This window comes from Sander vitreus, chromosome 17 (assembly GCF_031162955.1).
Source record: "Sander vitreus isolate 19-12246 chromosome 17, sanVit1, whole genome shotgun sequence".
In the NCBI taxonomy this organism is placed as follows: Eukaryota; Metazoa; Chordata; class Actinopteri; order Perciformes; family Percidae; genus Sander; species Sander vitreus.
Genome location: NC_135871.1, coordinates 25,936,993 through 25,955,085, shown reverse-complemented (window position 1 = coordinate 25,955,085; position 18,093 = coordinate 25,936,993). Strand labels below are relative to the sequence as shown.

The 18,093-nt window shown below is 40.4% G+C and overlaps 1 protein-coding gene across 1 annotated transcript in view; it reads left to right on the top strand.

Moving 5' to 3' along the window:
• cdh5 (cadherin 5) overlaps positions 1–18,093 on the top strand; it is a 37,267-nt gene that overhangs the window by 7,759 nt on the left and 11,415 nt on the right. Inside the window, exons 2-13 of the mRNA XM_078272461.1 lie at positions 5,184–5,417; positions 5,757–6,036; positions 7,045–7,164; positions 7,352–7,519; positions 7,665–7,846; positions 9,790–9,903; positions 10,091–10,233; positions 10,337–10,470; positions 11,769–11,878; positions 12,740–12,842; positions 16,790–16,920; positions 17,178–17,292. Of these exons, the coding sequence (XP_078128587.1) occupies positions 5,184–5,417; positions 5,757–6,036; positions 7,045–7,164; positions 7,352–7,519; positions 7,665–7,846; positions 9,790–9,903; positions 10,091–10,233; positions 10,337–10,470; positions 11,769–11,878; positions 12,740–12,842; positions 16,790–16,920; positions 17,178–17,292 (1,834 nt within the window). The remainder of the gene's footprint in view (positions 1–5,183; positions 5,418–5,756; positions 6,037–7,044; positions 7,165–7,351; positions 7,520–7,664; positions 7,847–9,789; positions 9,904–10,090; positions 10,234–10,336; positions 10,471–11,768; positions 11,879–12,739; positions 12,843–16,789; positions 16,921–17,177; positions 17,293–18,093) is intronic.

The window sequence follows — 18,093 nt, the reverse complement described above, 5'->3', positions numbered from 1 at the left end:
ACTGAACAAAAGTTAAAGCAGCATGAGAGCTAAACTGAACTCAACTGAACTTGGGCAAACCACACTAATCAAAAGCAACACAAACAGAAGATATGGTCATGAAAGATATCTTCATTTGAGGAAGTATTAAGGGAGATTAAAGACAGTAAACTGAGCTTTCAAAGAAAATGATGTATCAGTTTTATTTATGTGAAATGTAATATTTTATTTATATAAGTTACAAAGGGAAAACCAGCTTTTCATTGCCCTCCTCCTTTCTTACATCCTAATTTTCCTGTTGGTGTGATGGTTAAGACTTTTTCCATTAATGGTGGTTGATGGTAGAGGCAACTCAGCAACACATCTCTCACTCCAACAAAAAGCATTGCTTGGTCAGATGCCTTTGGCGTTTGTTACTGACGCAAAAAGTCTCCTTTAGCGTCTTAGTCAGACGCAGTGTGGCTTTCAACCAATTCACGCTTGGTCGGGATTCTTGGCGGCACTTTTTGACACTCTGGGTTGGGACCGATTTAACTGACATGGGGCACAAGAACGGGACAGTTAGGTTTAGGAAAAGATTGTGGGTGGGGTTACAAAATGGGTTAGGGTCACTCTTAATACAATGTCATCTTACGGCACAGCAGTGGAGCTACTGCAATGCCCGGTGCGTCCCATCCAGACGCTAAAGGGTGATTTTTGCGCTAAAGGGTGATTTTTGCACTACAGGGTGATTTTTGCGTCGCTATCTGATGCTGAGAGCCACTGACCAAGCGACAGTATTTCACGAGTTGGTTGGACATAGACAAGTACCCAAGGTTGTCAGTGCATTGGGAACGCACAGAGAATGGGAACAAAATCACTTGGCAGGCCCTTGTTCTCAGAGTCATGTTACAAATATGAACACACACACACACACACACACACACACACACACACACACACACACACACACACACAAACAAAAATCCGTTTTGAAATGATTCTGACCTCATCTCACATTCATTTTTCAGATGTTTTCTTCAGTCATGTTTTTTAATACACTCCTCAGATTTTCCCATCAAAATGGTTAAATAAGAGTTCACCTAATGCACCAAAACCCCTTACACCGCTATTGTTTTAATTAGTATTTTAGGTTCAAGCTGGTGTTTCTGAGGTGTTTTATATGATAGTAGAAAATATAGATGGGATGGCAAGATTGAGACATGCATTAACATATTAGGAGCTCAGAGCGAACTGATAAATGGCATCGATTTGTTGAGTTAATTAGGTGTATGCCAGAAGAATTGCTTTAAAATATTGAAACTCTAAATTGTAACTACATATAAGATGGAAAAACATCAGTGCTTTTGAAGTTATTAAGCAAGAAGAAGTGTTAAGTGAGCATGTTAGTGGCAAGTGAGATTATGCATTAAAAGGCTAAATACTTTTGATTCAGTAGACGCTTATTGGCACTACACATACATGCACATTTCTATTCAGTCCACATTAAATTGCATTAAAAGATGATGCGCTTCTGTTTAATTAATTTAGTCCTGAAAGGAAACTAAACAAAGAAAAACACAAGAGGAAAAATAAAACCCAAACAAAAGGATGTGAACTAAAGTCCAAAAAACACTGTTGAGTCTTTGTTTGAGCTGATTTGTGGGGAGCCGTGTGAAGAGGTCAGCGGAGGTCAGCAGAATGCGAGATTAGGCCATTAGAGGGAGAAGACTTTGTGCCGATATAATCCCCTCATCATAATCTCCCTCCATGCTGCTAATGGCTGGAAGACAATAAGATGCACTAATCTGTCTACTGGGATGGCACAGGGCTGCGCTGAGATATCTACTGGAGTGCAGAGCACATATAGACTGAAATGTTTTGAAGATTATTTCCCTGGCATTTCTGCTTTACTAGATAGAGCCTATTGGTGGGAGGAAGGGACCATGGGGAGACAGAGAGGCAGACAGAGAGGTTGAGATCGTAAGAAAGAATGAGAGGAACAGCTAAAGTTTACTAGACTGCTGGTGTTTGTGTGCCCTATACATTTTTATTTTGATGAAATAGTGCTAAAATGACTTGCAGGCAGGAACAAGTGATACAAGTCAGTGAAACATCTTACTCGTTATCAGTCAAAAGCCATACATCAGATGAGCTGCCAGTTTGGTTTGGATTTTTTACGTGATTCCACCAAATTTCAGCTTTAATATTAGTTGGACTCAAGTTGGTTTGAAACATACAGTATTTTTGGCTCGTCATTGTTGGGTTCCAAGATTGTGCGAACAAATACAGTTGAGTACATTTCTGTCGTGGCATCGCTTTTATTTTGTGTGTTGGTCGGTGGGATGATCACTTCAGTCCAGATTAAAATATCTTAACAAGTACGAGGTGGATTGCCATGAACGTTTGTACATACATACATTCTGTTCTCCACATGATGAAACCTAATGACTTTGGTGATTCTCTGACTTTTCCTATTGCGCCACCAGCTTGTTGAAATTTGTGATTTTTTTTATTTGGGCATTTCTGCCTTTATTGGACAGGAAAGCTGAGATATGAAAGGGAATAGGGGGGGGGTGAAGACATGCAGGAAAACCATCACAGGTCGAACCCGAGGAACAAACCTCTGCACGTGTGCCTGCTCTACCAACTGAGCTAAACGGCCACGAAATTTGTGATTTGGAGTGTTTGTCTCTACAACAGTTGGATGGATTGCTATAAAATGTTGATGCAGACAGTCGTGTTCTTTGTTCTAAATTCTAAATTAAATTAGTTGAATACTTTGGTTCATCTCTGTAACAGTTTGGATTTCTTTATAGCTTCACAGAGATGCTAAAGTGGCTGTAGACTGTTGTCTTGTCTCTTTATTTTGCTGCACGCCATTCAGACCAGAAATAGCATTAAAAAAAACAACGGTCTGTGTTAATGCAGGCTATTTGCTGTATACAAGTCGCAAATCCATGAGTTTGAAGGATTATCTGATGCCAAAACACTGCACAGCCGTATATAGTATGATACGTACTTTACAACTAAATTCCTTCTCGATGATCTCAAGGTAAACAGTAGAATTGGGGCGTTTCTGTAATGAAGTACCAGGAATGCGTGCTGCTTGTTTATTTGTTTTGGCCAATGCAGTGCAATCTGTAGCCAGATGACTTTGCATTACCCCATGGCAATGTTTGCGGAACAACAGCATGTGTTTGATTTGCCGGAGCCCTCTGTGTTAACCTCCTTGTCGCTAATGTCTGACTTGTAACACACTCATATTTGACTGAAAATGAATGTGCAAATCTGATTCATCCTTCTCTTATAATCCTAGTTTTGAATCAAGAACTGGTGTCAGCAACAAAGCACACAGTAGGCCCTATTTTAAGGATCTGAAACACGAAACGCAAGTAGTTTTGTGGGCGGATCTAGGGCGCTGTTGCTATTATACCGGCGGGATAAATGACTCTTGCGCCCGACGCAAATCTAAAATGGGTTGGTCTGAAGTAGCTACATTACTCATAGGTGTGGTTTGGGCGTAACATGCAATAAACCAAGCAGAGCGTCATCTCACATTCCCTTTAAAAGCAGGCGTGCTTGTTCCATGGCGGATTTTCCAGGCGCACGCCAGGAGCGGTTCACAGCCGAGGAGACCGACGTTCTCGTCAGGGCTGGAGCAGGAGCTGTCCGGGATGAGGCAAAGTATAAATGCCCGTCTTGACCGGGTGGCGATGTTGCTTTTCATTTTCCGTTTGTATTTTTTTTTGTTCAGTTACAATTGCTATTGATTTTTTTTTTTTTTTTTGACAGAATGTAAATAAAGAAATGTCACAAAGACATACCTTCCGATGTTTTGAGCTCACTCTCACTGAATCTCGAAGTTATGAATGCATGGTGGTATTTTTGATATGTAGTGTAACATTAGACCGAGATTACTTTGCTTTCTTCACTATGACGATGCAGCTCTTCTGTCTCTCCTCTCCCGTGCTGCTGATGGGGCATTTGGGTCAAGTGGCATCGGCACATGCAGTTCAACATCACGTCTCCTTAAGTCCTCTAATATTTCCTCATTAATGTCATCAACGCATCCATGATTCATGGAAATGTTGTGTAAAACACAACAAGCCACAAAGAATGCTGCGACTTTTTGAGTACTGTACTGTAAAGTGCCTCCTGACATATCCAAACACCTGAAGAACATTTTCAGTAATATTTTCCTTGTAATTATGTATGGTTTGCAAAAATGGGAACTGCTGCGTCCGTGTAGATGAGAGAAGCAAAGTGTATGCGCGTTGTTCACACGCTATGTTACGGCCAAGGATGCCCCTCTAAAAAAGCATCTGAATAACGCGCCAGACTAGGTTTTTCTTGGTCTGTGGCAAAATAGCCCTAGGGAACGTTTGCGCCTGAACACTCCTCTTTTCGCTGAACCGCCCCCGGGAGAGGAGTTCATTCCCTAATTTACCGACGTGCGTCTGTAGAGGAGATAAGTCCGCTGTGCGTCGGGTGCAAAATAGAAATGATACATGCGTCAGTGTACAAAGTCAGTTGCGCTGGATGCAAGATAGGGCCCAGTGTGTTGTACTCAAACTCTTTGTTTCCCCCACAATTTGATGTATTTGTGCTGTGAAAAAAAGATATACCCATCAAAAATTTTAAATGTCAAACTCCCTTTATGGAAAATGGCCTTTCTAATGGCTGATAAAGACAGGCATCCTACGTGATTTTAATATCAGCTCCTCTCCTTCTGTCTGTATATCTATCGCTTTCTGTTCCTGTCTCTCTCTCGTGCTACACCAGTGGGTCAGGACCTAAAATGGGTCACAAGCCTATGTTTAATAGATCCCCATACGACCACATTAGTGATATGCCTCAGCCCAGGTCCCATGATGAGAGGCTAAATGTTTCATTTGGGTCCCAAGCTGAAAAGGTTTAAGAGCCCTGGTCTTAAATGATAGCTAGACCTCGGGCTCTGCGACAAACTGTAAGGGGACAGCGAGTCCTTGGCCTTCACTCTGAGTCTCACCCTGGCACAGTGAAGGGGTCTGTCCACAGCTGATAAGTGGTTTAAATGCAATCTCCTCTCTCTTCTTTTTTGCTCCCTCTCTCCTCTCACATTTCCTCTGCCTCCATATTCCTCTCTGCATCCTCACGTCACTTTTATTCATTATTGTACGCCTCTCTACTCCCTCTTTTCCCTCATCCCTCCCTCCTCTTGTCCCTATCCCTTTCTGTCCTAGATGATGGCTTGGCTCCAGCTGAGGACTATGGGGCTTGTGGCCATGATGGCCTTGTCCGTCTCTCTCGCTGAAGATTCTGGCCTACCAGTGGTGGAAGCAGAGCAGCGAGGCCCTGTCGAGATTGTAAAAAAGGAGTCCCATCCTGTCCTGTTCAGGCAGAAGAGAGAGTGGATCTGGAACTCTCTCTACGTGGTAGAGGAGCAACCTGCACCCATCGCCTACAAGATAGGACAGGTAGCTCAGAACTAAAACAAGAATCCTGGTCATGTTTCTGGTCTACTTCCTACTGCTCTACAGTTTAGGCTTTACATGTTCAGTAATCTACTTGCCATGGCAAATGTGTATTTCTGTCACATCCATTCAGTTTTAATGCTGTAGCATGCCAAGAATCTGGGACATTTACTTGTTGCTAACCAGCACTTTGATGAATATCTGAGTGATTTTGCTAGAATACTCAGTTTATTTGAAGATAATTTGCTTGAAGGTTGTTGATTTGAGTCCTCACTCCAGCTGGGGAAAAAACTGAATGCTGACAACTACGAGACAGTCAACCGTATTATTTATCTTTCACAGCTAAAGTCGAGCCAGAGGGCAGAGGTGAAAAACTTTAAAATAGAAGGTGAAGGAGCAAACACCATCTTCACTGTGGATCACAAAGGAGACCTGTTTGTCACCAGAACTCTGGACAGAGAGGAGAAGAGCGCGTACCATTTGACCGCCAGGATGTATGATGGGAACAACAAGTTGATAGAGGATTCTGGAGACTTTGTTGTCCAGGTGACGGATATCAATGACAACACCCCAGTTTTCCCCAGAACATATAATGGATCCATTATGGAAAGGTCCACCATAGGTGAGTAGAGTTACTGTCAAAAAAGATCATCAGCAGGTGATAGTAGGTTAAAAAATGAATCACAGTTTTTGTTTTTCAACGTGTGATGGAAGAGGGAGATCAAATGAGGTTTATTTGTGCTCTATATTGTGATGCTTTAAATCGGCTTTATGGGCTCACAGCTCTGTCTCTTTCAAGGAAAATGTATATATTTTGTCCGGGATTACATTTGTTTTTGATGTATCACAAATACTAATCAAAGCCTGCATTCATAGTCTGCGTAGGGAGGAGGTCAGGGTGGATGGATGGGTCAAACAAACACGGGACTTTCACAAGGAGTCCTCTCTTTGTGTCCCGTGTGAAACCAGAAGTCAACGTTGACTTATTTTAACGTCACATACATAACTAACTAACTTAAGTTACATAACGAATGCACTTATATTAACCCAAAACATGATTTTTTCCAAAACCTAACCAAGTAGTTTTGTTACGTTAACCACATCTTTACAGCTTCACAACGTGCACCTGTCGCTGGTACACGGACGTGTAATCCAGGAGAAAATATGTTTCCTTCAAAATGTAGTTGAAAATGCAGTTTAAATCTATGGAAACCTAATTCTTTAGATGACAGGTTGGCCCACAACATCAATGCAATCCAACCAGTCCAATATGATGCAGACTATGTCCCCAGACCATAAATGAAGCACGTTTTAGCAGGACAATATTTCTATTGCAGCAACTATGTATTTGACATTTACCATTGAGTGATAGTTTAGATTGAAAATAGACTGGACTGTGAAAAGTCTGGGGAAAATAATTAAACATAATGTCAACACCTGTCACAATCATTAGCACATCCTTCTGTGCTAAAAGGCACATTGGCGACTTCTATAACACAATCTTAGCACATAATCATAATGTATTAATCAATTCAACAGCAATGATGCTCAATGCAAGAACATTTAGGTTGGACATTTTTGCAAAACAGCACGATGCCTTATTGATGATACATTTGTGTTCTTCATCTAGGAACTAAAGTAGTTGAAGTGAGAGCAACCGATGCTGATGACCCTACCACTGCTAACGGAGAGCTGAGGTACTCTTTGGCCCAAGGAGACCTGTCAGGCTTTGAAATCGACAGCATCACAGGTAGGTTCGCTTCACTGACGTCCAACATGATTGTTTTCGTGCATCATTGTCTTTTTCTTCCTTAACAAGTCAATGAAGGGGAGGTGCAGATGTACAAGCTATTTTTACTTGAATATGAGTCAGAGCTGACCTCAAAGATAACACCCTCTGTGTCCGTCTGTCTCTCTCTCTCACTGTCTCTCTGCAGGTGTGATCAGCTGCAAGACAAACACTCTGGACCGGGAAACCAAGAGTCAGTATGTAGTGGTGGTAAAAGCTCAGGACATGAGAGGAATGGCCACTGGCAGCACGTCCACCACCTCTGTCACCATCACCATCACCGACACCAACGACAACATAGCTTCTTTCACCCGAAGTAAGGAATATTTTAGAAGAGAGAAGTTCTAATCAGTTGCTCTTCTGAAAACTTTGTTCTTGTTTTTTTTCAAATCAGGGTTATTTATATGATCATATTTACTGTAACTGTTATATTCACAGCGATGTCTGTTTTCTGTCTGCAGAGACATATGAACTGCACGTTCCAGAGGATCACAAGTTGAATGAGAAGATAGGCACTCTGGAGTTGGAGGACAGAGATCAGATTCAGAACAAAGAGCCAATCTTCAACATTCTAAATGGAAACAACAAAGTTTTTAACATTGAACTCAGCCCGAACAAGGATGGCAACCTCATGCTCAAACAGGTAGGAGGCTCATGTAGCATCAAGTGAGTATGATATTATGTAAATCAGCTTATATTCCTTGTTTTTGGTGATTTTTTTTCAATGTTTGCCATCTGCAATTTGTGATTAAGTTGAGCAGCGGTTCCCGATGTTTTTTGTCTGACATTATTTGATAGTATTTTGCAGCAGGGAAAACACATTGCCTGTGGTTGATCATTGGCATATATGCATCAATACACAACATTTGTATCTATAATTTCTATCTAGTTTGGTGTCTTTCTTGTTTTTTTAATTAGTAGTTGGTCATGTTTGCAATCATACTACTACCACTTGAAGTTGCTTTGTGTGTGCTTTCTTCCAACTAGTTTTTACAAGTTCTCAATCACAACACTTTGATTTTAAGTATTCCAGCAGTTACAGACTCAGGTCAGTAATTATAGATTAGCATCACACAATTTTTTTTAATCCTATTTCAACTTTTTTTGCTGAGCTACTCCACAATCTCTCCTCATACCCTGGGCATCTGCAAAGTACCTGCAGGAGTTAAATGTCCTTTAAAAATAACATGTTGGTTGCACATTTTTATGGTTAATCCAAAATTAAATGGAAGTGTTTTACAATAAGTGGTGTTTCATACTCGCACTTTAATGTTCCAGCCCAGAATAGCACAAAAACAGATTTATATGCCTGCATCACCAACATTATAAACATCGGAGAGCTGAGCATAAGGATCAAGGCCACAGTGCCATGACTTCAAGTATGCATGTATTGACATTATTGGTTTTTGGTTATGACTCCCTACACACGGCCACCAATTACATGAAAAGATATTGATATTTTTGCACGACAATGATGTATACCACAGACTTCAAACCCTAAAGTGCTGGCCTCTTTCTGCTTAGGAGAGCTATTTATGCGTGCAGGAATTCTTGCAGGTTTATTTCACTGGATTCTGCTGTTCAGATAAAGTATTAAGGACATCAGAAAACTGAAAATGTATTCCAATGAAATGAGCTCTGTTATAGCTTGTACTGACACTGGAATCGAATGGCACCAACATCTTCTCTCTGCTTAACTCGCCCCTCAGCTCTGTAGCCCTTCTCATCTTTCTCACCGGGCTGTGTTTACACGTACATTATAAGCCAGATATCGGCCACACTGCGGTTAAAGTCTTATTTGTGTTAAGCTGTTTACACATGCCTTTGATACCCTGCAACTGAGTATCCCTTCTACCATGAATAATCCATTTAACTGAATATTCTTGCCTACCTGTGGTGTCCCATCCACAGATAAAACAGCCCGCCAGAAACAACATTTAACTGAACAGTAGGCTGTTGCTTATACAGGGGAAAGAAATGCTAAGCAGAAATGTGACAGTAAGCAGTGCTTGCTGCTATATTTGTTGACATGGAAGTGTATTTGTGACACTATAGTTTGTGCAGACGGTCAAAAAGTGAAAGGAATAAGGTATTTTCATGCATGGTAACATGTTTAACATGAAGGAAATAGATGGCACTTTACTGTGTTTGAGTATGAGCGTAACAAGGTTATTTCAGATGAGTTGTGACATTTAGAGCCTTTTTACACCTGGCATCAACAGTGTGAATGCACTGAAGATGAAGATAGGGGAGGCATTTGAGAACGTAAAAAACTAAGTGCAAATGCACTTTATTGTGTCCTCAGTCTAAAAATAAGAGCAATACATGTGAGAATATATACATCTGAGGATGAATCCAAATATGGAGCGCCTTAACCTGCATTTAAGTAAAAGAAAAGAGCAATTTAGAATTTCCAGCTTTAGCATCAATGGGGGTTCATTTTTGTCACCATAGGAACAACATTTCTTGGCCAATCACAGCCAATATAAGGTTGAGAAGAGTTCATAATCAGATGTGCTCAATATTAAATCAAATCCTGATCTAATAAGTGTTTATTTTTTTTACTCTTTCTGGGATCCCCATCAGGCTCTGGACTACGAGACAACAAACAGCTACACTTTCACTGTCCAGGTGCGAGAAAACCTGAGAAACCTGCGTTTTCCCGCTGACAACGTTAACAGTGCTGTCACCACAGCCGAGGTAAATATCAGACAGGCCATCTGTAGACTCTAAGCCGCCATCCAGGTGATGTTATCACCCTGCTTTTCATTAATTTTCTGTTAAAAAAGGAGAGAAGGCCTCGTAGTAGTAGGTCTCAGTTACTTCAGTACAACAATTCTACTCCATTTAAATCTTTAACCAAATGTGAATGAATATAAATTGACAGGTAAACATCAAGGTGCTGGATGTAGACGAGGCACCGGTCTTCTCCCAGCCCATCTACACTTTCAATGTGATGGAAGAACGTATTGTGAGCAACATAGGAACAGTCATAGCCAGAGATCCTGACAGAGCCAACAAGAGCATACGGTACGATGCTGTGTAAACCTCTAAAAAAGAAAAAATTACTAACTACTAAGTTACTAATTCTGCATAGTGGCTGTTACACCCATCTCTTGCTCGTTCTGTTTAGGTACTCCATCTTAGACAAGGACTGTCCGATTAGTATCAACCCGCTCACAGGTCAGCTGTCCACCCTGAGGACGCTGGACAGAGAGCTGGAGGCCACCCACATGTTTCAAGTAAAAGCACAGGAGGAGCCAAGTGGTACGTGTCTCACACACACACACACACACACACACACACACACACACACACACACACACACACACACACACACACACACACACATTTTATTCATCATTTTTCCTTTAAAACAATAGAACCTCAGCTAAAGAATTAAAACCATGTGTTTTCTCTAACAACGGTAATGTGTATCCAGGGAGGGAGTTCTCTTGTTGTTCACTGAGCTGCTCTTCTGGATTTATTGAGGGATGGGAACACATTAACAGGGAATTTTATAGATTCAACATATTGCCTCAACACCTGGTTGACCCACACGGGAAGGAGCGAGTAGGCAGGGAAATCACATCAGTGGGTATCTTTGTTCACTTGCAGCTTCCAAACTAAACTATATATTTTTAGAACCAGCAATGAATGAAATACAGACATCTATTTTAGTGGCTTGTCACAATGTTTAAGAAACACAATGGTCCCCTGAGCTTGACAAGGTCCTCGATATATAGTACATGTACTGTACTAAAGATAGTTTTCAAAATCTCAGTACAAGGGGCCCACATTTATCAAAAGATGAATATTCAAAACATCAGTAATGGAAAATAAGTGTAAAAGCCGCTTTAATGTGACAAAAAACAACAACCTGCCAAACAAAATGCTCACAAATAGAAATCCTTTTTCGGGCACTTGACATTAATCAGTTTAATCAGAGACAGAGATACACACACCTGATCATTATCATGGTAATCGCTGTCAGATCTGCCTGTTAAGGTAAAGGACAAACAAGTGTGAAGTGAGCTGAGACAAAGAAGTCAAGTAAACAAAAATACTACAAAAAACTTTAAAGCTGAAAGTTTCGGAGACTTGTAATGTAGATGGATTTTTAAATATATTTCACATGTGATCTTCTCTGTGGGATGTTTAAATAGTTTCAATAAAAAGAAGAAAAAAAAGGAAATGGAGCGACCACCAAAAAAAGACTAATGAAGAATTGATTATTTCAAGTGTAATTGTTTCCTGTTGGCACACCTGTTTCCTACAACCTCTGTGCTAACAAGATGATTTATTTTCCCTCCACGTTAAATGAGATTATATTACATCATAAGAGTTGCATGAAAGGATTTTTTTTTTTTATCCTCCTGCATACGTTTGCTCTGAAGAATCCCTGCAGGCAGCTCAATGAAATGTCTATTTCCATTTCTATGTCATCACACTGTGAGATAGTTAAGACAGGCTAAGTCAGTGCTACAAATGACAAAGTAAGCCAATGCAACAAACATCCATTATTACACTGCAGTTAATCACGTGCTGTTGTCTGTCCTCTGTAGGTTTGGAGTCATTTGTGAAAGTTAACATCATAGTTCAGGACATCAATGACAACAAGCCTGAACTGAGTGTGGATGAGATCTTCGTATGTGAGAACGACCTCACTAATATGGTAAGAAAAAGACGGTGTTTACAGCAGGTTTTCACTTGATTTGAATAATTCTACAAGAGTGATGTTCACAAAATGTCTTTGTTTGTCTACAGACTCCTGTATCAGCCTCAGATCTGATAGTCACTTAATAAAACATTGGGTTTAGACTGTTTTAATACCTGACCTTATTTGTTTTAAGTTGCGTTTTTCTTGTAACAGGAGCCTCACCAACATCTGTGTCACATCCTGTTGACAACGGTGGCAAAAAAAAATAAAAAAAAATAGACAGTATTCAGCCCTGTTTTATGAAATTTTATGAAATCACACACAAACACAAATTCATGCCAGGTCTACCTGCTATTCAAAGTACTGGCCTCCTCAGTTTGGTGTTTAGAGTCTTAAGATGCTGCAATGCGTTTCTCCTATTTTTACAGCATGAAAGAAGCAACTAGAGTAGGTGGAAGTTAAAGGTGTGAACAATACAGCTCATATTGCATAGAACTGCATTCAATTTCATACATATATCTATCTATCTATCTATCTAGTGAAGTGTTAATTTTGTGTAAAAGGTTCAAACCCAGTCGAAAAAGTCTAACCCCAATCTATACCTAACCTAATGTTTTATAACTTGCCAATACTTAACAGTTGGCTGCATGATAAATTACCTCTAAATCTCATGTGCAATGTAATCTACACCCGATCTTTAAAAGATGGAGAAATGTAATTAGAATATATATGTCAACAATACGTGCCTGAAACTGCATTTAAGTAATCGTGCTAATTTCCCGAAGGACATATATGCTGCAAACATTTAGACTGCATTGGGTATAAACAAAGTTTGTGTCCAGGATGGATTAATTAGATAGTTTTGTCTTTCCTCAGGTAATTGGAACCTTGAGAGCCACAGATAAAGACGACCAGCCAGCTTCCTTCAGTTTCAGTCTGGCCAGTGAGAGCTCCAACTTCTCCATCAAAGACTATGGCAGTGAGTATTTGTCTGCACTGAGCATATATTTACCTTTATCTTCCTGCTTGTTGCTCTAAACGGTGCTCGCAAGAAGCGCTGGCCCTGGCACTTGTTGCTATGCAACGATTGAAAACTCCATTTGAGGCTCAGTGCTTTGTTGCTGAAAGTTGAAATTATTCTAACTTCGCAAAGTATGCTTTGGTTCTCGCAGCCATATGGGGGATTTAAAAAGCCTGTCTGGGACCATAAGTGCTGTCTGGAATGCACAACAGCAGCAAATATTGAAAATAATGAGTGAAAGTGGCTCAGTGGACTTGCAGATGACTCTCTATGTATTCTAAACTCATCGCAGCTAAGGATGTTAAAGAAACATGCCACACACAGTGCTACTGTGGTGCATTTTACAGTAAAATCATGGAGAAAAGAGTACAGGAGAAACTACACCAAGAGGCATGAGAGGATGCATGTTTTGATTATATTATTTTAATAATTATAGGGCTTTTAAAAAATATTCTAAGACAAAACAGAACTTTAATCAGCTTAAATGTATTCAAGCTTTATTGATCAAAGAAACATCACAGTCAGTCATCTGGGAACCACGAATGAGCCAATCCATCTGGTAGGTGTTGAAATATTACTAAATATCACTGAATAATATAATTAAATAATTGATTTTGACCTGCTTGGTGTGACAGATGAAAAGTCAGAGGATCAAAAAGTCATAGTAATCTTCTGGGCACCATGGATATCTCTGCCAAGTGTCATGGCAATCCACTTGAAAAATACAATTATTTCAGTACGGACCAAAGCGGTGGACTGACGGACAGTCAGACAGTCAGACAGACAGCGTTCCACATTTTCATAATTTCATATACTGTTGTGTGATTTTAAAATAATGCTAAGGGACCTGCTATTACACCACTCAATGTAGTTAGTTATATTTCAGTTGACCCACTTGTATTCTACTCTTTGCCACAGTAGCTGGCTCCTTCATACTCAACATAAAAAGAGAGCTTTTTGTTACCAAAAGATTATTTTAAATTCAAAGCAGCATCTACAGTCAGTAATCCGGTGCCATTTGTGAGTATAAATGGGTAGTGTAAATGAAAATGTCAGCTTGAATAAACAGACTGTGACATAGATGATGGTGAAGCTCTACGGAGACATTTGCTTTGATCCAGACATTGATATTTAGGCAAAGGTTGGTGCTCTGTTACATCAGATTTCCAATGCCTATTTGGGTTATTCAGTTTAGGACACAAAATGGCACAAGTAAAACAGTTTTCATCATTTTTAATCATCACATACACATATAAAACATGAAAGCCCGAGGAAAAGTGGTACCAACTGTTCCAGTCAAATATTAAAAGTCTGAATAGATGAAAGCCTTAGGTAGTCAGATGAAAGATTTAAGTGTTACTGTTTAATTTAAGTGAAACTTCACATACTGAAAGGAAGATAAACAGAGGGAAAAAAGGCATGAACTTGCCTCATCCAATTCTTCACCGCTTGTGCCTAGAGGGGTTGACGTGTTGAACTGATTGAGAAAAGGAAGTGGAAGATGGAGGAGAGCAAAAGGAAAGACAGATGAGGCAGAGGTGGAAGAAAAGATGAAAGGAGGTGAGAGGAAGGGATCGGGATTAAGGGAGGCGGGTAATATCAAAGTGAGAGCGTGTAAAAATGAGGAAAGGAGGCAAATATAAAAGAGGAGAGAACAATAAAGAGGGACAAACAAGAGGAAATAGAAGAAAGATGATATGAATGAGTGGAAAGTGGAGTATAATGAAAACTATTTAATAAGGAGAAAACAAGACAATCAAAAACAGGACGATGTGAAAGGAAAATAGAAGATGAGAAAGGGGGAGGGAAAAAAAGAAGAAAACAAGGTTAGGAGAACCAATGGGAGAAAACAAATGAGGGGAGAGGGAAAAACTAGGCTAAAGTGAAAAGGAGTTAATGAAGAATTGAGGATAACGAGGAGGAGATGAGGACATGATAAAAGAAGGAAAGATGATATCAGAAACATCAAATGTTTAAAAGGGGTAAGAGGAGTGCAGAAGTCAATAGATGAGAAGAGGAAGGTGAACTACCAAGAATGACGGAAAAGGGGTGAGAGGAAAGAGACAGAAAGGACAAGAGAGGAGAGGAGGTGGATAGTTGTTGATAAGTGGTTGTCAGTAAACCTCTGTTCTCCCCTGTGCCCCTCAAAAAAGCATCTGACAGCACCTCACCTCACGCCACTTAACACTGCTAACACACACACACACACACACACACACACACACACACACACACACACACACACACACACACACACTCATGCAACAAGAGCTGCAAAGGGAAGGCTTTTAAAATATTTATTGACTACCAGCTCTTTAAAACTTGCAGAAAACAACCGTGCTTTGATTACGGGACTGTGCAGCTACACTGACTCCGACAGTCAGTGTAGCTGCACAGTGAAGTGACAGCAATCGGTGTTAAAACCGGGCGGCTACACCAGGCTCACTGCATTAATACCAGGCAGACAAGAGAGAGGAGCAGGAAAGGAAAACAAAGAGATGAAGAGAGCGTAATGAGATGCAGGAAGAGAGAGATGGAGCGAACAAACGAAATATAGAGAGGACAGTGAGAAGTATACAGAAATCCAGAGGGACAGGGAAGAGACGAATTCAAACAAAGAAGGAGCAGGAGACGAGACGGAGAAGAGGGATGAGATGAAGGGAGGACAGAAGCTGTTTTCATCTTTTATTCAGTTTGTTAGGGATTCTTCTGTACCCATGTCCTCCCGCACACACACCTTCAGTGACTACATGTTAGACAACAATGGAAACTTGATCACAGGAGGGGGTTGTATAAACTGTATTTTAATGGGTCAGTTTACTTACATTTAGTATAATGTTGCCATGCGAACAGATTGAGAAGAGGATTTGAGATATACATCTGGGAACATGTTTGGCATAGTATGACCGAGCTAATGAGCTTGCTGACTGGCAGTTAGCATGCCTGCTCAGAGTTCATTTAAAAAATTTCTCAGGTGGGATAAAATTCTTGAGCCAAGTATTTACTTACTCCTTTCACAAGACCGACATAATTTGTATTCAACATCCAATATGTGCAAATGTCAGCAACACCCAGGTTGTTTTTATTTAAGCTTGCCCTTAAACCAGAGATATACTGTAGGTTACTTTGTCTGAGAGTTAAACAGTGTGTGTCTAGGTATATTTAAGTGGGTTGCAAGGGTCTTTCCTGTCATTGTGTTCGCTGAAATTCCTCCAGCGAAGGGTTATTGTGGAGAAAGGCTCTCCTCATCGTCTCAGCAGGAAACTTCAGCCTGCCGGGTATTTGACTAATGGATGTATTGTTGGTCAGGCCTGCAGAGGAAACCTTAAACTCTTCTCAACATGTCCTGTTCTATTTTTTTTTTTTTTTCTATTCCCTTTTGGTGCTTTTAGACTTTTAGTTCATAGTTTTTTTTTTTACTTTCAGAACCTGTCTGGCCACCAATTCACCACATTACATTCAAATGATTAGAGTCTATATTGTCACAACATCTGCAAACAAGATAACAGTACGTTGATGCATGTATTTGAAAAGTTACAAAATGTTTAGCCTCATATAGGGCTCGGCTTTAGGTTTTTAAGGTGCTGCCACTATTTATAATCCTACATGACTCAAATCCTAAATGCACCAAACTGACACATAATCACAAATGATCTGTCTGCCTTTATGTAACGACTCTCTTCTTGTTCTTATATCTCTGCGGAACAGACGCTGGCTGTATAAATAGACTTTAAAGACTCCATGTACAGAGCAGGTGAACATTAGATCCGCTTTAGTGAGACAAAGTGATGACTCAGACAAATTAGATATGGAGTTTGCAAAAAAGGAAAGGTAAATTTGTGTAGAAGGTGAAGGTGGTTGTCATTTTGTACACTCACTGTGTATTTATATGCTTCTTTTTTAAGACAACACAGCAGACATCATGGTGAAACAGGGGCCGTTCAGCCTGGATGACCCCAAGGATTACAGCATGGATGTGCGCATCAGTGACGGAGGGCGACCCATCCAGACCAGCATCACCAAACTGGCAATCAAGGTGTGTGTGTGTGTGTGTGTGTGTGTGTGTGAGTGGTGGTGGGGGGGGTTCAGCACAGAAACATTTAAATAATTCCACGGCTGAATTCTAAAAAATGTAATCATCTTTTGATTATTCAAAATCACCAGATTTAATACAGTAAAACTCAGAATATCGTATCACATGCAGTGTATATGGACATATACAGTAAATGAACACTGCAAGATAAATCAATTCATTTCAGTAGTGTACTGATTGAGTGTTTGTCGTGCCTGTAGTCGTGTCGGTGTGATGCCAGGCGCATTCCTACGCAGTGCAAAGCCGGTGCTCGGAGGATGGGAGTGAGTGTTCATGCCCTGATAGCCATTCTGCTCTGCATACTGACCATACTGGGTAAGTTTAAGTTTCTTTTTTTTCTTCTCTTTCTTTCTCTCCTTTCATACTCTCCATCTTTGGTGGGAACGCTCATCGCTGCACTGCACAGCACTTCTCAGAGATCATCTGTCAAGGTTTTCCTCAGGGTGGAGATAATTGCTATTTCCTAGAGTGCCTGAAGAACTTTTCTTTTCGGTGACCATCTTTTCATCTTCAAGAGAACCTTAAAGGGGAACTCTAACAATGGTACACATCAAAGTCTCTTTACAGGTGTTGAAGGGAGTAATATATCATGCGTATGTGAAAAAAAAAAAACGTTTTATGAAGCCTTTTTGTGTTTAAACTTATAATTGCCTCAAGTGATGTCAGTTGAGTCCACGTCAGTTTGAAAATGAAGAAAATCTGGGAGTTAAAAAGAAGTGAGCAGATGGGAGCCCTCTGTAGCCTGCTCTTAATCTCAGCTTGAGGCTGTATTAGTCGGTACTAGCATAACACATACACACCTGAATCTCAGACGGGCATGTCAGTGGTCGAGTTGCATTGTGGGTGATACAGGCGCCAGGTTTTGACAAAGAATAAGGGTGCATGGAATAAGAAACACGGTATCTCTGGTTCTTCTTCATCAACTGTCCATTGTAGTCTATAGGAGTGCAATGCTAAATCGGTGCAGTAATCTTTTATTGGTCCCAGGATTTACTGCATGTAAAACTGCTTGAAGAATTGGCCTCTGAATTTTTTTGTATGCTAAGCAGCAGAGTCTCTGATTATTGAGCACAGCAAAAAGTATGAATGTGGACAAAGGGGTTTTGAATAAGGATG